The sequence below is a fragment of the Pteronotus mesoamericanus genome, unplaced genomic scaffold (assembly GCF_021234165.1).
Source record: "Pteronotus mesoamericanus isolate MK-2021 breed Mesoamerican mustached bat unplaced genomic scaffold, CSHL_Meso_final scaffold_85, whole genome shotgun sequence".
Classification (NCBI taxonomy): Eukaryota; Metazoa; Chordata; class Mammalia; order Chiroptera; family Mormoopidae; genus Pteronotus; species Pteronotus mesoamericanus.
The window spans coordinates 34,832,466-34,851,876 of NW_026555329.1; the positions used below are offsets into that span (position 1 = coordinate 34,832,466).

General features: G+C 37.7%; 1 protein-coding gene and 1 pseudogene across 1 annotated transcript in view; one reads left to right on the plus strand and one right to left on the minus strand.

Moving 5' to 3' along the window:
• Window positions 1-19,411, minus strand: part of CCDC146 (coiled-coil domain containing 146) — a 127,527-nt gene that overhangs the window by 25,747 nt on the left and 82,369 nt on the right. Inside the window, exons 4-8 of the mRNA XM_054563875.1 lie at window positions 13,769-13,826; window positions 11,560-11,736; window positions 9,809-9,882; window positions 8,617-8,844; window positions 7,554-7,740 (exon numbers count right to left, since the gene is read on the minus strand). Coding sequence (XP_054419850.1) covers window positions 7,554-7,740; window positions 8,617-8,844; window positions 9,809-9,882; window positions 11,560-11,736; window positions 13,769-13,826 — 724 coding nt within the window. The remainder of the gene's footprint in view (window positions 1-7,553; window positions 7,741-8,616; window positions 8,845-9,808; window positions 9,883-11,559; window positions 11,737-13,768; window positions 13,827-19,411) is intronic.
• On the plus strand, window positions 17,748-18,794 carry LOC129062898 (E3 ubiquitin-protein ligase RNF146-like; annotated as a pseudogene).

Sequence of the window (19,411 nt, forward strand, 5' to 3'; positions counted from 1 at the left end):
AAGTTAGGATATTGACTAAAATTTGTCCCAAGAAAGGAAGGTCATACAGTTTAGTGATTTAAAGATCATCTAACAGGATCCTTCTGAGGTTCATGCTACCCTTTTAAATGAGCTATAAGTGTCTTTAGACTCCCCAGCATCATGAACCTGTGCATCTTCAGTAGCACCTTCTTTACCCCAGATACCCAAGGAAGTCCTGCTTTCCAGGGCTCCTCCTGTCCTAGAGTGCTAGCGGTTGAGAAGCACACACTGGACTTAGGGGGATAAGACAGAGTCTTGTGAAGTCTATATAACAATATACAGAATTTGTGCTTTTGGTTTGCAGATAATTCCTATAGCAGGTCAGAAAAGGAAGACCCCAAAATAGACTTGAATAACCAGGGAGGATTTCATGGAAGAGTTAAGAAACCAGCAAGGAAGAGTTTGATTTCTCCTTCTGGAAAGCGGAGTTAATTCTCCCAGGACAGAGGAAGTCCCTAGGCATCCTGGTGCCTGGCTGAGGCTCTGCCACAGGTGCCCAGGAGTGAGCTGCCCCAAAGGCTTTGCTCCCAAATGTAGGCATGTCTGTGCATTAATGGTAACTGGAGCCAGAGATGCTTCTAAGGCTTTTATAGATGGTATGATGGGAGCACACTCACTAGCTACTCTGTCAACTAAAGGCTCTTGACAAATTTTTCCTGATTTCAGGTTTCAAACATTTAGTTATTTCCAATCTTTTGAATTACAAGTAATACTGCAAAAAATGTATTCATTTTTGAATTCAAGCTAGCTCCTTTTCTTGCACGTTTCTCAATTCTCCATAAACATAACCCTCTTGTTTCAGGCAGGAATTAAGTATTTTGTGGAAGAATTAACAAAGTGAGCCATTGGCAGCAGAGCCTGCTCGTTGCCTGGACAATATCCACCCTCCACTTTGACCTTGCTAACAGAACCTCAGTTTTGTTCAGTGCTGCAATGTATCCAGGATTCCTCAGGTTCCTGTGCAGCTGAGGGCTGACCATATGAGTCAGGACAGGCCAATCAAATGTAAGTGAAATCTGCTGGATAGGGCTCCTGAGAAAGTCAGCTACCATATGCCTTTTGCTTTCTGCCCTTCCCCAACTTGAGTACGATTTTTCACCTAATGAAAGGTGAAATGGCCATGGGATCTTGGGGAAAATATATACACATTAAGGATGACAGATGAAGAAGCTAAGAGGATCCTGGACTTTTCATTATATGAAATTACCTGCTGTGTCTTCCTCTGATTATCTAATATTTTTATTATGTAAATAAAACAACCCTGTAAGGAGGTAAGCCCCTGTAATTGAGTTTGTATTTCCCCTTGTGGCCAAACTTGCAAACCTAACTGATTCTAATTACATTCCAGCTGTGTTATAATACTGGAGTGACTTAAGATATTTACTATTACATTTGAGCCCCAAATTGCATATACCAGCAGGTTTTATAAGTTTATTTATTTTATTTCTCTGTTTTACTTTTATAGAATAGCATTTCATACTTAGAAAAAATAATGTATTTACTATAATCAAACACATAATTTAAAAATATGTAAAGTAAGAAATTAAACACCTCTGCTTCCCATCCCTACTTCAAATACTACTCCCTCAGAGTCACTGTTAATAGTTTGGTTCCTGATATTTTCAACACATGAACATATATATGTGACTCTCATAAAAGTTAAGAAATTAGACATTAGTCTGTTGCTGTAAAAGTCCCAATTACTTGATATCAGTGAACCTTGATTTCTTTTAAGACTTTGATAATTTTCTTAAATATTTCAAATGTTCATGAGGTTTGTGGCCTGAATTTCTGGGACATTCTTTATGATCAAAGGCCATAGGAGAATCAAACAAATGTCTCTATAGTTAAAAAAAAAACACCTTGAAAAATAACCAGAGCCCTTACCTTTTATCTCTTTCCTTTTTGGATTGTGTGCAAGTCTGAAATGTTCATGCAGGATGGGAGTAACTGGCCTGACCCACTACTATTTGCAAGTACTGCCAACCGTTGTAGGACTGTGGCTGGGATAATTGCAAGTCACAAAGTCAAAAGGGAAGTTAGTCTCTCACTGACACTGTACTAGGACAAAAACAGATTTTTCCTAAAATCAAATGGAAGGGGATTTTCATACATCTTCATTTCTGTTAGTTTTATGTTCTGAGTGTCATTTTATGAACTTAATAGCTAGAAGTTTCCTGATATAAATAGCATTTATTTATTAAAATATGAACAACCTGTGAGCATTTTACTGCAACCTCCTCTTTGGTCAGGGGCCATTCCTTATATATTTGTGTCCAGCTAGATCATCAGAAACAGCATCCAATTAGCTTTATAGCATCTCACTCTTAAAAAGAAGCAGAAATGTAAGGACCACAAGATAGTTGAAAAAAGTTTCTAAAAATAAAGAGGAAAAACAAAAACATAAATAAAAAAACTAAAAACAGGAAAATGTAATTTGTGAAAATAAAGTTGATATGGAGAAAAGAAAGAGACCATCATTAACATCCTCAGGGAAATGAAAGAAGATATGAAGAATAAGGATTCTGTAAAAAAGAAACATTCAGAGAAGAAAGAGCTCATGGAAATTTATAATATGGTAACAGAAGGAAGGATTACATAGGATTGGAAAGAAAAGTTGAGGAAATCTCCCCTTGTAGCAAGACTAAAAGACCAAGGAATAGAAAAATAAGAGAAAAAAAGGAAGGAAATTAAGACTGTTTTAAAAGATCCTGTTTTAGTAAGAGTCCCAGAAAGAAAGAGTGGATGTAACTAGCGACATTATTCAAGACAGAGTCTCACAACTGAATCACATACATTTTTTAAAAAAATCATGTTTATCCTATTACAGTTGTCTCAATTTCCCCCCCTTTGCCCTCCTCCACCCATTCCACACCCCACTCCCACAGTCAATCCCTACTCTGTTGTCCATGTCCATGGGTCATTCATACATATTCTTTGTCTAGTCCTTTCCCCTTCTTTCCACCATTGTTCCCCTTCCTCTCTGGTCACTTTCAGTCTGCTCCATGTCTCCCTGCCTGTGGTTTATTTTGTTTGTTAGTTTATTTTGTTGAATGGATTCCACTTATAGGTGAGATCATATGGTATTTGTCTTTCACCAACTGGCTTGTTACTTCACTTAGCATAATATTCTCCAGTTCCACTTTGCTGATAACAATGGGCTTTGGGCCTGGAGCACTTCCTTACCAAAAGATAAAGTCCACACACCTGTGCCTTGCATGGAACTATTTTCTGTTTCAGGCAAAACGTCTTCCTTTGTTCTGCTTAAGCCTGTATGTCCATGGCCCGCAGGCTCATCCCAGTTTTCAATATTTCAGACTCCATAAGGCAGAGGTCAGGGTTCCTTCCACTGCAGCTTCACATGAGGAAGCATAGGTGTCACCCTGAGCTGGCTGTCAGGAGGGGACTGCTGGTCACAGGGACCAAAGTCCACTACTGAAATTGATCTTGCTCTGTCTCTTCTTTATGTAAATAATGTGTTGTTCCATCCAATGCTTAACTGTGTTGTATTCTTTGGGCTCTGATCCCAAGGTGCAATGGGCCTCTTCTCCTGGGATTGGTAAATGGTATATGGTATTTTGCTTTCTTGGGATTGATAACCTGTACAGTACTCTGCTCAACATGTACAGTACAGAAAGTGCCATATTTACTTGGTTACAGGCTTTTTTGTTGTTGCCACAACCTCGGGCATGGTTTTATGTTTAGACAGAGAATAACCTTAAGGACTGATAACATTCCAACCCTTAAAACATGATGGTGAATATCAGCAAAACCTACAGAGTCACTGAGGGGACTGTATTGAGGTGTACATTTGGGGCCTCATTTCTCTTCAGTACCAAATGGAAGTCACAGAGGCATGATTAAATGCAGGGGTGCAAAGCAATGTGTAATATTATTACATGAGGGTATGATATCTTTGATTAACAAATCCTCCACATTCCAATTTGTCATGTTAACCCACATGGTCATTAAAAGCTCTCCTGGTCCTGACTGGTGTGGTTTAGTGGATGAGTGTTGGCTTGCGAACCAAAACATCACTGGTTTGATTCCCAGTCAGAGCACATGCCTGGGTTGTGGGCCAGGTCCCCAGTTATGCAAAAGGGAGGGACGTTTTTCTCCCTCCTTTTCTCTCTCTTCCCATCTCTCTAAAAATAAATAAATAAAATCTTTAAAAGCTCTGCTGATTTTGCTTAAACCCAGTGAAGCCTCTCTCCCTATGGCAGGCCCATCTTCTATCTGTCTACACCTAGGCTTGGCAAATGCCCCAGGGAAGAAAAAGGCTACCCATCTCTCTTCACTTAGGAAGTGCTTCTGCCCTTGTAGAATTTACTTGCCACAACTCTCATATGTCTTTAACAGTATATGATTTTTAGTTTATCCATTTTTTTCTGGCCATTATGCCAAGAATCATGGTCCATTGCAATATATTATTAATATATTTTAACTGGAAGTAGAAATTGCAGCATTACACTTTATATTATTTTTATGTGTCTCTTCTATTTTTTCTTAATTTAGACTTTTCTGGTAGAGATAAACTTAATTCTGTTTAGTGTGTGTCATCTTTTAGAACCAATCTTGTGATGTTTATCAATGTCTGTTTTTGAGAACACTAAGAGGTAATTTTCTAAACGACAATTTATTTTACTGCTTCTATTTCAGTTACCTTCCTCTTCACTTTTAAAGGGAACTTTTTTTGGTTCAACATTAAAAACATATTTAACAAATAACTTTACTTACTACTGAAATCAACAAAATAGGTTATTAAAGGCAATGATATTTTTTATCCTATTGTCATTTAAAGAAATCATACTTATGGTTATTTGGTCAATAAACAGGGACTGTTTTATCAATACAAGCAACACTTGTATTGAACCAACTTGTTTTAAGAGCCTCCTACTCATTACAGTCAGGTTTCCATCAATACTTGGGAGAAATATTATACCTGCCATTTACTGTAAATCTCACTATGACTAAGGTAGAAGGGCCATAGGCAGACTTTGGGCTAAGATGGAGCAGCTTATAGTAAACCAATACTTCCAACAAGAAAAACTTGAAAAATTGTCTTAAAATATATCTTTGAAAGCATAAGAGTTGCAAATGTAAACAAAGTCTTCAAAAGTTCTGGCATTGTCTGAGAAGTAGTAAAAATATTACTTTATACTGAACTCTAGCCCTGGCTGGTGTGGCTCAGTGGATTGAGTGCTGGCCTGTGAACCAAAAGGTCACTGATTCAATTTCCAGTCAGAGCACATACCTGGGTTGTGGGCCAGGTTCCCAGCTAGGGGGGTGTGTGGGAGGCAACCAATTGCTATATCTTTTGAAACTTGATGTTTCTTTCCCTCTGTTTCTCTCTCCCTTCCCCTCTCTAAATAAATAAATAAGATTTAAAAAGTACTGAACTCCAATAAGTTAAGGATGAAGGTGGTAATTTTTAGGGTAACCACACAAAGAATGGACAGAGAATGCAAAACTAACACATATCAAAAACGAGGAAAATAGAACAATATAAAGTAGAAATAGAGCATTCTTTTTTGGATTAACCCAAAAAGGGGGAAGAGAAGAGAGAAAATGGAACATAAAACAGATGGAACAAATAGAAAACAATAGTAATATGGTACACACAACCCAAGAGTATCCATAATTATATTAAATGTTTTTGGACTAAATATAAGAATTAAAAAGTAAAAATTTTGAGACATGATATTTAAAAGTATATGCTGTGTATGAAAGATACACCTAAGTAAAGACACACAAATGAGTGAAGTAAATGGAAAAGGAAATAACATGCAAAGTCTAATCCCAAAAAGCTAGTGTCATTGGTAAGGCAACTTCTAAGGCAAAAAGCAGTTCTAGAGTTAAAGAGATTTCACAGTAATAAAAGAATCAGCCCTTCCCATGGTGGTTCAGTTGGTTGGGCGTTGTCCCACAAAGCAAAAGGTCACTGGTTTGATTCTCAGTCAGGGTACATGCCTGGGTTACAGGTTTGGTCCCCAGCTGGGGCATGTTTAATAGGCAACTAATCAATGTTTCTCTCACATTGATGTTTCTCTCCCTCTCTGTCTCCCTTCCTTCCCCTCTTTCTAAGAAAATAAATAAATAAAATATTTTTAAAAAAGAATCAATCAACCTGCTAGAACTGTAGTAATAATATTAGAAGTATGTGAGAAACATAAATCACTATTCTTTTTGTTTTTCGAATGTGTAAAAAACACATCTCACCCCATTGAGACAGAAAAATAAAGTGTATGAGTGTCATCAGCAAGACCAAGACCTAGTCATTTGTAAGAATCATAAACCTAAACAATAATTTTCACACCTTGCTACAGGTTAGTCTTTCAGCCAGGATGGACTAGGTTATGCTATAGAAATAACCACCAGCCATCACAGCTCAAACCCAAGACAGCTTATTCCTTGTTCTGGCAAAGCCTGTGGCCAGTCAAGACAATTCCCCAAGACCACTGTTGGCTCAGTGTTCCTGGCTGCTTCCATTTTGCAACACTTCCACATCATTGTGTTCTTCCACAAATGCCACAGGAGGTGAAAAGAATAGCTAGAGGGTCTCACTGGTAACTAGATGCTCCAGGCTGGAAGTGACATGTGTCAACTCTGCCCATAGCCCATTGGCCAGAACTAGTCATTTGATCCTGCTCAGCTGCAAAAGGTGCAAGGAAGTATAAACTTTTCACATGTGGAGAAGGAGAGGAGAGCTAGGCTTAGGTTGGAATCAGAAGTGTCTACCACAGTTGGAAACTTCTGCTTAAATTTCTAAGGTCATGAATCTCCATAAGGTCAGAGAGCATGACAAAACTCAAGAGAATGAATATGGCTTCTATACACCCCACTGCCTTATTTCAGGGATTAATGATTTCTCTCTCTCTCTCTTTTTTTTTTAACCAAAGGAAGCACTGGCCAAGGTCCAAAACGAGGATGAAGCATCTCAAGGAAGAAGCCTTTCAGCAGTGCGTGGTCAATTAGCACAGGGAATACCACCTGAGAGAGGAGAGAATCATACGCAACAGGACCAACACCACTCACTTGGGAGCACAGAGGTGACAAGATGGTAACATCTGTCTTGGCCATTCTGTGACTGGAGTACTCTCTGGTACTGTATAGAATTAGCCAGATAGCCTAAACATTGGATTCCAATTGTTGGAGGTGCAGGCCAACTGACCAGTTACATTGACATGATTTAATATAGTCCTTGACTGTGATAGTTTACAATGACACTGTTCTGGACCTCTTTCAAATAGTAAAGATAATGGTTTACTTGGTCCTGCCCTGTGGGGACTGGATGGCCCACTGCTTCCCCATGCCAGGCTGACCCCAGATCCAAACAAGACATTTCCCTAGTCTTGGGATAGCAAATAGAGACTGAAAAACACTATAGGAATGTGGGCTATATCTTCAGTTTGATGCATTTTAAAATGACCTTTTCTCCGTTTTTTTTCACTCTTCTTTTTCAATTGATAACAAAAACAACTTAAAATATTTTTACTTCAAAAAGATAGCACTGAGTGGTGTACAGCACCCACCTCTAATAGAAGCCTTTGGTGCAGTGCTTGAGTTTGAGTTAGGGCATCCCAGGACACTTTCAAGAGTAGCTCCATCTTTTTCAAATTTCGAAAATCTCGTTCTTTCTCTCTTTGCTTCCGAGAAAGTTCATCATGGTAGTTCTGTTTGTCAATGACACAGTTTCGTAAATTGAGATCCAAGATCCCTCTGTTCCAGGTAAAAAGACAGAATGAAAGGGGTTAGTCATTAGCTTCCCTTCATGTTTTTAAAGACAAGATGCTCAGAGTATACACAGAGAACTATTTTCATGTTAGAATCAAGTTGAATATAATGCCCAAAGCAACTTTGTTGGCAAGTTGGTATCATTTAATGCCACAATCTTGTAAAAATCCCAAATGGTATCAGCAGATTGGCAGAGACAGAGGCTCCCAATTTGCCTGAAATTTTACTTAAAATTAGGAAGTAACACTCTCTCAGGAAACTACATCACCAAATTGCTCCCATTTGGAAAAAAACCATAATTATCTCAGAAATACCATTCATTTATAGGAAAAAAAATCCCTCAACTATAGCACTCTCCAGTGATGTAATTTTCTGGAGGCATATTTCAAGAATTTACAAGATATAATAGATTGTGTCCTTAAGATTTGGTCACAGAAAATTGAGGAAAATAATGAGTAAAGGATGGACAAAATACTTCTAAGGGCTTTATTTAATATATGTTTTATTAATGGTAAAAATTGATTTAAAATTCTATAAAAATGTTTAATTAAAAGTTCTATAAAAACAAATATGTTTGAGATTATGTTTTGAATCCTCATACACAGGTCCGGCAGAAGTAAGGCTTGCTTGAGTGTGGCTGGTATGGTAATACTATAGGTGTAATAATTTATAGTTTTAATTAGAACATTTCATCTAAAATGTCATATGGCGTGTTGAGTGTGATATTGTTATGTTACAGAGTTGCATGCTTATGATTTTGTAATAAAAGATTTTGTAATAAAAAAGGGGTGTTATTTGTACCAGATGATGTATAAATTGAAAAAAAATATTAGATGACAGACAGACAAACATATAACTAACTTCTCAGTTAGCAAAGTTGCTTCATTCTCTCTGGTTAATTCCAGCAGCTTGACCAATTGGTTATATTCTCGTTCTTTGACTTCAAGTAAGGCTCGTTTGCCTTCAACTTCCTTTATTACATCCTCCTTCTCTTCCATTATAGCATTAATTTTGGTTTCAATTTTCTTTAGGGAGTCATTTAGTTCTTTGAGTTCACAATCCAAGACAGCTTTTTTCTTTTCCATTTCTCTGTAAGGGATACATACATGCATATACATGTGTATATCTACAGATACATACATACATATGTACACACATACACATATTTGGCATCTTCTGAGCCCATGCTGTCCTTTCTTATTTTTATTTCCTCACCAGGCAACAGATGAGCTAGTTTTGAATTCAGTGATCTCAGAAGTGGGGCGAAGACCACAGATGAGTAGAACACAGAAGTGTCTTCACCGAGTGCCACTGAGGGCAGGGGTTTGACCAGCCTGCCTTTTCTCCCCAGATCCTGGGATTCTACTCTCATTCTGACTAGCCTCGCAGAACTGACCTGAGTTTCTCAACTTTGGTGCTGGTGGACTTGGCTTTTAAAACCACTGCTAGTGCCTACTTTTTTCACTCTTCTTTGGAGATCAGTTACCAGAGCAATCATATTATTTCTCCAGAATTTTTGTCTTCATTTATCTTTTTTTTTTTTTTTTAGTTTCTCTGAACTTTGTGAATTTATTCAGTGATTTCTGTCTCCAAATCTATCCTGAATGCTGTGTGTGTGTGGGGGGGCGTGGTATGTGGTGTGGGGGGTTACACTGTGAATAGGTGACAAAAAGTTCTTATCATTTGGGCTTCAGGCTTCTGGCAGGCTGACACACTTCTAAACCATGATATTCTACACAGCTCAAACAAATTATCCCTTGAACACTTCTGTTAAAGTCAATTGTACTTCTCTATAAAGATATGATTTATAAATAGGAAAGAGAATATTGTTCCAAAATTAAGACATAAGTGACTGTTATAAATGAAAGTAATATGTTGCACTTCTTTAACTAACTTGAAATATACAACATATACAGGGACACATGCAAATATTTCTTAAATCATAGCAGTAATCTGATGCATTCAGTGGTTAATATTCTTGTTTTAGCGTGCACATATAACTTGGGGGAAGAGTAGGCTGGGAGGGATTAAAAATAAAAATATTAAATCATACACTTTTTTGCGTGTTGTTTTTTCTATCTCTTTTCCAATTTGTACAGGAATGGATTGATGTTGAACCACTTCATCCTAGTAAAGAAATGAAACCACATTAAATTATGTAGTTTTGGGCCAGAAGCAGTTAAGATAACCAAATTAAACAGGAGAGAGGAGAGAACTACTATATGTAGAACTCTATCCATTCTGTTCTATGCAGGGTGTTTTACTTATTCTATTTAATATTCACAATGACCTTACACTATAGTTATGGTTGCTACCACTTCAAAGAGGAGGTAACTGAGTCAAAGAAATGCAGTTGGTGGTTGGCCCAGATTTCCTTTATGAAGGTATACCCGTCCATCAGAGGTTGCAGGAGTTCATGCTTGTTCTCTCCTCAATAGCTGAGCAGAACTGACTTGTTGGGGAACAGGAGATGCAAGGAAGCAGGAAAAATGTTGTGAAATCACTAACTGAAGTGGTGATATAACAGCCCATCCTCCTTGCCTCTGGGTGAAACAACCTCTGCAGTTCATGGTGGAGAGTTCTCCCTGGGATCAGGTTGATACTAAGTTTCTCTTGAAACCTTACTTGGCCCAGTTTCTTCTCCAGCTCTATCCTGCTTCCCCCACTGCCTTTATCAGATTCTCCTTAGAGCCCTCCCTCCATGAATGCTTGTCTTAAGCTCTGCTTTTAAGGAAACCTGCCTAAGGCTCATGCTCAGAGAACCTAATTTTCCCAAGTTTACACAGCTAGCAAGTGTCAAGGCCAAGATCAGAAGCTAACTTTGTCTAACACCACTTTCCACTATACTCTGTGGATTCATAGGAGGTTCAGTTTTAGCCTCAAAATCTCATGTACATGGCATGGATTATGGAAGGGTCCCTCCCACCTGAGGATCACAGTGGGCTTTGGGGCCTGGGGTAAAACATGCATGGAGGTTGCACACATTACTGCAGTGTGCACATTTCTCTCTGGGATCTTGCTCAGTCCTGGGGCAGATCCAAGGTTTGGAGGCTGAAACACTCTTTAAGAAAAAGAGTGGAAAATTACAAATGTTCAATTAGGTACAGGGCTTTGGAAGAGGTTCATGCAAGTGAGGGGCCTGAAGCTTTTAGCTTCAGTGGGTTCCTAATCCATCACTGCTCAGTTCCCAAGCTCCAGGAAGCAGCTGGGTACATCTTGGCCAATTGCTCTAAGACCCATAAGGAAAAGAAGGTCAAAGTGCATCATAATTGTCCTGTAAGCCAGCGTGTCAGATGTAATTTTTAAAATAACTCTAGGTTATTTCAATTTTTTTGAGAATTATTACACATTTTTCAAAGTAAAAGGAATTTAAATTATCTCCAAAAACATAAATACAGGTCTGTTATCACTTGCACAATGAGAGGGAAGTAGAGTGGAATCAAACAGACAAGGATAAGGTGATAAAAATACACATAAGAGTTTAGGAAATTTGGTTGCTGTTCAAGGAAGAGATTGTGTTGCTAGCGCTCATTTCTAATATTGAAAAATGCTTGGTAGAGTCTAGAGACGCTTTCTCTGGGTTAGGCCTCTAAATTACAAGGATACTACTTGAACTCTCTGCAGACTTTTGTGAATTCCCTGAGTCCCAGTTTAGTTTGATTGGCTCACTTGCAATGCTGAACATTTCAGTTTGTGTGATGATGCTCCTCCCTGTCAAATCTATGTAGTCAAACTTGACACTTGTGCGTTTTTATGTCAGTGCAGGCACAATGTCTGAATATTAATGAACTGTAAGTAGCACACCTTTAGGTTGACCTGACATTCCAACAATTCTTCTAGCTCCTTCTGCTCTTTTAGTAATTGCTTCTGCTTAGAGGTTAAATCTTCCCTTAAGTTTTTAATTTCTAATTTCTTCTGCATTATTTCTTTACGTAATTCTTCAGTGCTTTCTTTCAATAGTCTCATCTTCTTCTCCATTTCCTTTAAAAGTTGTGAAAATGATCAAGTTATTTAGAGCCTGAGCAAGCATTTGTCTACTTAAATATCAAATTAAAAACAATTTTACTCACCACTTTGATTATATTTCTGTTGAGCTTCATGAATGATTTCTTACCAAGCTAAATACAATGTATGATTTCTGACATTTTCAATAGAGGCATAACAATTGTACAGCATGTATTAAACATTTTACATTAGATTCATACTCTTTGTTATTTTTTTACTAGTGCTCTTTCTTATCCTCCTATATTGTGTTTCCTTTTTCTTTTAATTTTAAAAAATTGTTATTTATTGATCTTAGAGAAAGAGAGAGGAAACAGGGGGTGAAAGAGAGAGGAGGAGGAAAGAGAAATATCAATTTGTTGTTACATTTATTTGTGCATGCATTGGTTGATTCTTGCATGTACCCTGACTGAGCATCAAACCCACAATCTTGGTGTATCAGAGACAATGCTACAACCAGCTGAACTACCTGGTCAGGCTGCATGTTTCCTTCTTCTGAGTTTTTATTTTACACCAAAAATTGTTAGTGAAAATTTCCAGGCTATATTCTAGTAGCTTGGTGATTTGACAAAATTAGATCCAAATAATCTTTGAACATCTGACTTCTGGTTAACCTGAGTCCTGCATGAGCTTAGGGAGTTTATATTTGGAATTCAGAAACCCTTGCACTCCTAATCTCCCACTTTCTTGATTGATATTACCTCCCTCATTTCATGCACACTCTCCCCAAATACCCTCCACCCCAGACTTATAACACACCTTTGTTTCCCATGACTGATTATTTAGGAAGTATTTGACTTATGGAAGAGCAGCCTTCTTAGAAAGTCTGCTGTGTATTACTAAACTGAGTGGATGGGTCCATTTAGCTTGCTCTGGGTTTTCTGTGTATCTCCCTCCTCCACTGCTGCTGGTAGAAGGTGAAGTGGATGATCCTGTAATCCGGAACTAAACTTCAAAATGCTTTTTCCCATAAAACCTGTGTTGTAATGGTGGTTAGGTGTCCTTATATAATAGTATGTATTATATGTACTATATGTTATAATTGAATATAAACATATATAATATATATTCATATATACATAAATATAAAATAGTATTTTGCTCTATGCTAAACATTTTTTGTGTCTTGGAATTAAAATACCAACAAGATGTTTTGAATTATAACTATTCAGAAGAGGAAAGGAATGCAAAGTGTGATGATCTTTCTATTTATTCTGTATGATACACTGCAAAAATTAGACATGAAGTCCTCTTATTCCTGTAAGTCTTTGTCATTCTTCCCATTAAGAGGTTGGGCCTTATTTCTTTGTCCCTTGATTTTAGACTTGGCCATGCAATTTGCTTTGACCAATAAAATATCCCCAAAATTATTTAAGCAGAGGCTTGAAAAGGGCTTGCAGGTTGGTGTTTGTCCTCTCTTGAGTCTCCTTCCAGCATCATGTGATTTACTAGTGACATGTGCCCTAAGACCAACTAGCCTGCCAACAGGCTGACATACAAATGAAGCCATCCTAGACCACCCAGTCCCAACTGATCCAACTTAGACCAGAAGAATTCAGAACCGTAAAAAAAAAAAATAAGAAATGGTTGTTGTTTTAAGCCACTAAGTTTTGGGGTGTTTTGTTATGTAGGAATAGATAAATGATATATCTTCTTTATAAAAATTTCTTGTTATAAGCTATTCAGGAAACTATGAGGATAATAGCTATAGCAAAAATAATGTTTTAAAATGCCAACCACAAAATCCTTTTTTTTTCTAGAAACAAAGCAAATATTGTCCAATTGAACATAGCCTAAATTAGGTGCCAAATAGCTAAAGCCTGTAATAAGCACCACCTATGTTTACTCCAGAAGTTATACAGATACTCCTTTCAGCATTGTCCACAGTTAAGACTTCTGGATCTCTCAAATGTTTCAGGATATGGTCATTTCAATAAACTAGTATTTATCAAAAGGTGTGTTTGAATCCAGCTGTATTTAACAAACTCTAGGCCATCTATATAAGACTTACTCCTGGCTTAGGTATCTTCTCAAATTCCTTTGTTATGAGTTTTTTTTCTTCCATTAAGCTGCAAGAAAAAAGAAAAAGAAAAAGAAAAAGAAAAAAAAGAAGGAAGTTTGACAAAGTACAAAAGAGTTAGCTGTCTCTGCAGTTATAACTTTCTCTTCTCTTCTCCCCTTATACTTCCCATGCTTGTCTGCCAGGCCCAGCGTTCGTTCTGTATGATGGTTTCAGTGACTCCCACAGACCCGTTTAGGTGCTTCCTTCCAGTCCTCCCACAACACTGTGTACACACACCCATTAGAGCAATTACTTCATCACATAAAACTACTTGGGAGCATGACTGCCCCCTTAGACTGGCTCTTTCAAGACAGACTCCCGGACTTTTCTGCTTTACATTATTTGCAATGAGCTAATGTCTTCCTGGATTACTGCAACAGCTTCCACTGGTTCCTTCAAATAAACAGATCCTACTACCGGTAAGTCTGGGAATATGGAGCCAAAGATGCATACACACCAGGTTTTATTTTTGTGAAATGTTATTTGCAATAATGTAAATTAAAGTTCGTGTAATAAGTATCTGCCATGTGGAATTTAATATAGGTTAGTTGTCTTGGCCACAAGCTAGCGCTGAATTTTTCAGAGCTTTGAACACTTAATGGCTTTACTTTTAGAACTTGTAATTGCTCTTACTTCCAAACTTTCGATCCTACACCTCACCCATCATGCCACAAGGGGGCGGTAGTGTGCTGCCATCTTTTGGTTGCAAAGGAAAATTTGGTGTCCTTGAGTTTCAAAATGGTGACAAGAAGGTCTCCTACAAGTCAAGACTTAATAATCTTTTCTTTAAATAAATATAAAAGAATTTTTTCTTTAAACAAACATAAAATGGGTAATTCTTTAGGGCAGTTTTAACTACTTATATTACTATTGTTCATTTTTCTCTTTTTTTTAAATTAAGAAACACTTTTTTCTTTAAAAAAAGTATGACTTTATAGAGAAATACAGTTAATCCCTGAACAAAAAGGGTTTGAGCTACGCGGGCCCACTGATAAGCAAATTTTTTTCAGTAACTACTGCAAATTATTTTTCTCTTCCTCATGATTTTCTTAATAACATTTTCTTTTCTCCAGCTTATTTTGTTGTAAGAATAGAGTCTATAATATAATACAGACATATATGTAAAATGTACAACATGTGTGCTCATTGACTGTTTGCTATTTATTGGCAAGGCTTTTGGTCAACCGTAGGTTATTAGTAGTTAAGTTTTTGGGGAGTCAAAAGTTATACGCAGAGTTTTGACCATGTGGAGATCTGTGCCCCTAGCCTCCCCCCACATTGTTCAAGGGTCAGCTGTATACCATTCATAATCCCACCCTATCACACCAGTTGATCATTTTTATTTTTTAACATCTTTAATATTACTTTCATATCTTTCTAGTAAATCTAATAGATCTAATAAAGATATAATATTTAGATCTTTCATATCTAAATATTAAAGATATTTAATACCTTAATACTATAATATATGAATTAATATGTTCATATTATTGTCTTTTTAGTTCCTTTTAGTAAAATTATATCAAAACTGTATATATGATTGAACCCATTTTTGCCCAACATGTAATTAAAACATTTTCCCAATTCCACAACAGATTTCATAATTAATAACTAAATAGCTAGTTTCAAAGTTTTCTAGTGGGTGGATACACCATACATAATAAAATAATCCTAGATATTACCTATCTTTTACAAACTGATTATATGTTAGGTACATGTATTATTTCTAAACTTCATGCCCAGACTGGTGTGGCTCAGTTGGTTTGGCATTGTCCTACAAAGCGGAAGGTCACTGGTTAGATTCTTGGTCAGGGCACATGCCTGGGTTGCAGGTTTTGTCTCCAGCTGGGGCAAGTACAACAGGCAACCAATTGATGTTTCTCTCCCTCTCTTTTTCCCTCTCTTACCCCACTCTAAAAATAAATAAATAAATACTTACATACAGAAATATATTTTTTAAAAACCTTCAGAACCTTGCTAAGTGAGTTTTATCTTCATTATACAAATAAAGAAACTGAGGAGTTAAGCTGACAGTTCAGGCTGAACTGACATTCAAATCCATTTCTATCAGACTCCAGAGTGCTTTTCAGTATCAGGCTGCCTCTGGAACACATTATAATTATTTTAACATTCTATTATTTTTTAGAATGTAGATTGCTCCCAATTTTTCACTTCTATAAATAATGTAATAAGCATCTTTAGGCATAATGTCTTTTTTTTCCTTTTGAATTCTCACTTTTGCATAACATTATAGGAATTAAGAAATTTTATTGTGCACCTCTTGATATATGTTAACTCTTAACCTTTTAAACTGACATTAATATTGAAATCTGATATTTTCAGCTTTCCTGACTAAGGGGTGCTTAATAGTCAGAGCTCCTCGGGACTCATTTCTTTTCTGCAGAAAGAGAGTCTTAACTGAAACAACATCCTCAAAGGGTTTTGGATGTAAGGACTTGTGGGTGAACGGACAGTGCAGGAGACCCTGTGTGCTGCCATGTGCAGGAGGCAGGAGTCACCCTCTGGGTTAACACTAGCCTGCCAAGTGGGAGTTGCAAGAGGGTAGATTTCTTAACCAATGCAAGCAATAGCCATCTAAGAGTCAGGCTGTCCCAAGCAGGCATGGCTTCTGTGGGAGGTGATCCTGTCATTGGAGCTGTTGAAGCGTAGACTGAGTGGTCACCAGAGAAGACCAAGGTGATTGTTGCATGTGAGTCAGTATGAGAACCACTTTTGGGACCAACCGTTCTCAAAGTCTGACGTGAATCAGGACCACATAGGAAGCTTGTGAAAAATTCAAATGCCACCACTCCAGGTGGGAAGGCTCAGAAAGAAATCAGAATCATAAGGTTTATAGCTGCTTTTTAAACAAGTATCTTAGGTACTTCTCTTTCAGTTATGAGGGCTACACCGCAAAACCTGGTCTGCTGTTGGTTGTCACATGGCAGGCAGGAGAAATTTTCTTTAAGTTCAAAAGGTAAAACCTATTCCAGCTGAGTTTTTCCTTACTGCCAATCCTGATGACCTGTATCTCCCTCTGTCACATTCTAACTTTCTGCAATTCCAGATGCGTTGCTAAAATAGTTCCTGTTCCCTTCTTACTGGATCTGTTTGTTTTGGGTTGCAACTTTGTTGTCACTACTGGACTAAGAATGGAAATAATTACCACACTCTAGGTGAGCGCCAACAGGGATGCCAAGGACCAGCTATGGGAGAGTAAATAGTCACTGAGGAGAGGACCACGCTGGGACGGCCCTGAACACAAGCAGCACAAGTGTCCCCACTCTCCACGTCAGCTCCCAAGACACAGCACTGACAGTGGCCTTGTTTCACCAGCTGATTGACACTTGCCAGAATGCATCAGATTTAGCATGAGAGACTAAATTTACTTGCTTTCCAAATCATAGGAATTACTAGAAAACAAAGAATTTTTAAAAAAAGGTAAAGTGAAGGCAAGGAAAAAGTTGAAAATAATATCAGAAAATCTGTTTAGAGAAATCTCCTAGAAAGATAATGGCTTCTACTTTGTTTTAAAAATAACTTAAAGGGGCTCCAAGACTGGGGAGAAAAGACTGCGTGGTGGCCACGGCTGTGGCTGGAGAGGATAAACCAGCAGTGGAAGAGAAAATACTGCAAACTGGCTGACAGGTCGTAAAAATGATGTCTTATTTTTGTGACAAGCATCTGTAGGATTTGTAATAGAAATGAGGGCTAAAGATTTGAGGAATTTTTTACTTTTAAAAATAGTCAAAGTTTTGGGAAGGAAGATGACATTCATTTTTGATAGCTCTGGACTTAATCAAAAGGGCAACTTCAATATTCATGTCATTTTTCTCCCTTGGTCTTACATGATGGTAACATTAATTCAGCTTTAATGATTACAAAGCATTTTTTTTTTTTTTTTGGCCATTCTCTCCTGATACGCAGGATGTCTGGCTGTGGTAAAATTGATCATTCAGTAAGCATGCTTCCTATGAACAGGAAAGCAAATGAGTAGTGTTCTAATACTGCATCTTCTTGAACTGTCCCTGAGTGTGCCATTGGTCTGCAAATGTGCCCACCCAGTCTGCCCTGTGTAAGCACGTTCTCTGTTATCTGTGTGTAAAGGGAGCTTAATTGCTTGGAAAGCGATGTGCTCTCTGTGGACAAGAAGTTCCTGAGGATTTTCTTGACAAGCCAAACTTATTGTTACCAGAAGAACACAAGGTAGCAAGTAGAGGAAATGGTGAATATGTATGATATTATGAAGGCAGAAATGGGTGGTGGCAGTATAATGAACATACTAGTGGAGAGCTGGAAGATGTTTTTTCCTAAGGTAAAAGGAGCACTGGAATGTTAATGGCTAGATTTCTGTATGTTGCTGATCTTGAAAATATGGTTTAATATAGGCAAAATGAACATGGACCTTGCAGGAAGATTAAGTGGGATATACCAAAGAAGGGAGTAGCTGGACCTAGGCTGGACTGTGATGTTAATACCATAAACCTAGCAAGGGAGAGTTCTGCCGATGGAGTGGACAGTGTATCGGCACAGAGAGGAGCCTCTGTTTAGCCTCTGCTGTCTTCTTCTCTAAGGCCCCTGAAGCCAATAGATGGTCAGTTAACAAACTCTGCAGCATCATCCACTGATGCAGGCCCTTCTCTGGAAGACTCTTTTTCTCATTTACAACTCAGGAGATACACCTTGGCTGCAAGGAGTCATGGGGGAAGAAGAAGATTGTGAATTACTGTCTTCAGGAAGGGTACCAGCACCAGGCACCTCCATTGAAGAAACTGAATCAGGTGCCAGTAGTGATAGTGAGGGTTCATCAGCACCTGTTGCACAACACTCCTTGACCCAACAGAGACTTTCGGTTCCTAATGCAAACCAGACAGTATCTGATCAATCAGATCAATCAGGAACTGATGGATCACTAGCAGGGGATGGAACCAGTACTACTGTCAGATCCAGAGGGCCTGATGGACAGTCACAGTAGCTGAAGCTTAAATTAAAAAAATCTTTAGCTCCTTGTTCAACATTAAAATGGTTACCTATAGATTTCTACCCACATAACATTATATTCATCCCTAAGAGTACATTTTTGGGTAGTTGGGGTGGGAAGAGGGGTAGGAACGATAGACCTTTAATTAAAATGTTTAACATGTCTTTGTTGAGAAATTTATTTAATATAAGGAACTTGGATGTTAATAGTTGAGATTTGTTTAGTAGTAACCCAGTTTTCTTGAGGTCTGTTTATTTTATCATTTTAAAACTTCTTCAATTCTTTTGGCCAGCATGTGTATATTATCTGTGCATTAATGGTCCCATCTGACCTTTACGTTTTGCCTTAATTTTCTGCATGGGTTGACATAAAACCATTACTAAAATTTGGCACCTATGAGATGTTTGGTATCAGTTTTAACAGGAAGTTTAATGTGAGAATACATGTGAATTAGGGAGGTTAAAATAGACAAAAACTATTTAATAGTAAAGTTACTGAAGTGGAAATGTAAGGAAAACACCTGATAACATATTTTTCATAATCTTGTCTATAATACATTTTATGGTATTTCCATGGGCTTTGCTGTCTAGTCCTTGTAGTCTGAAGTTTCT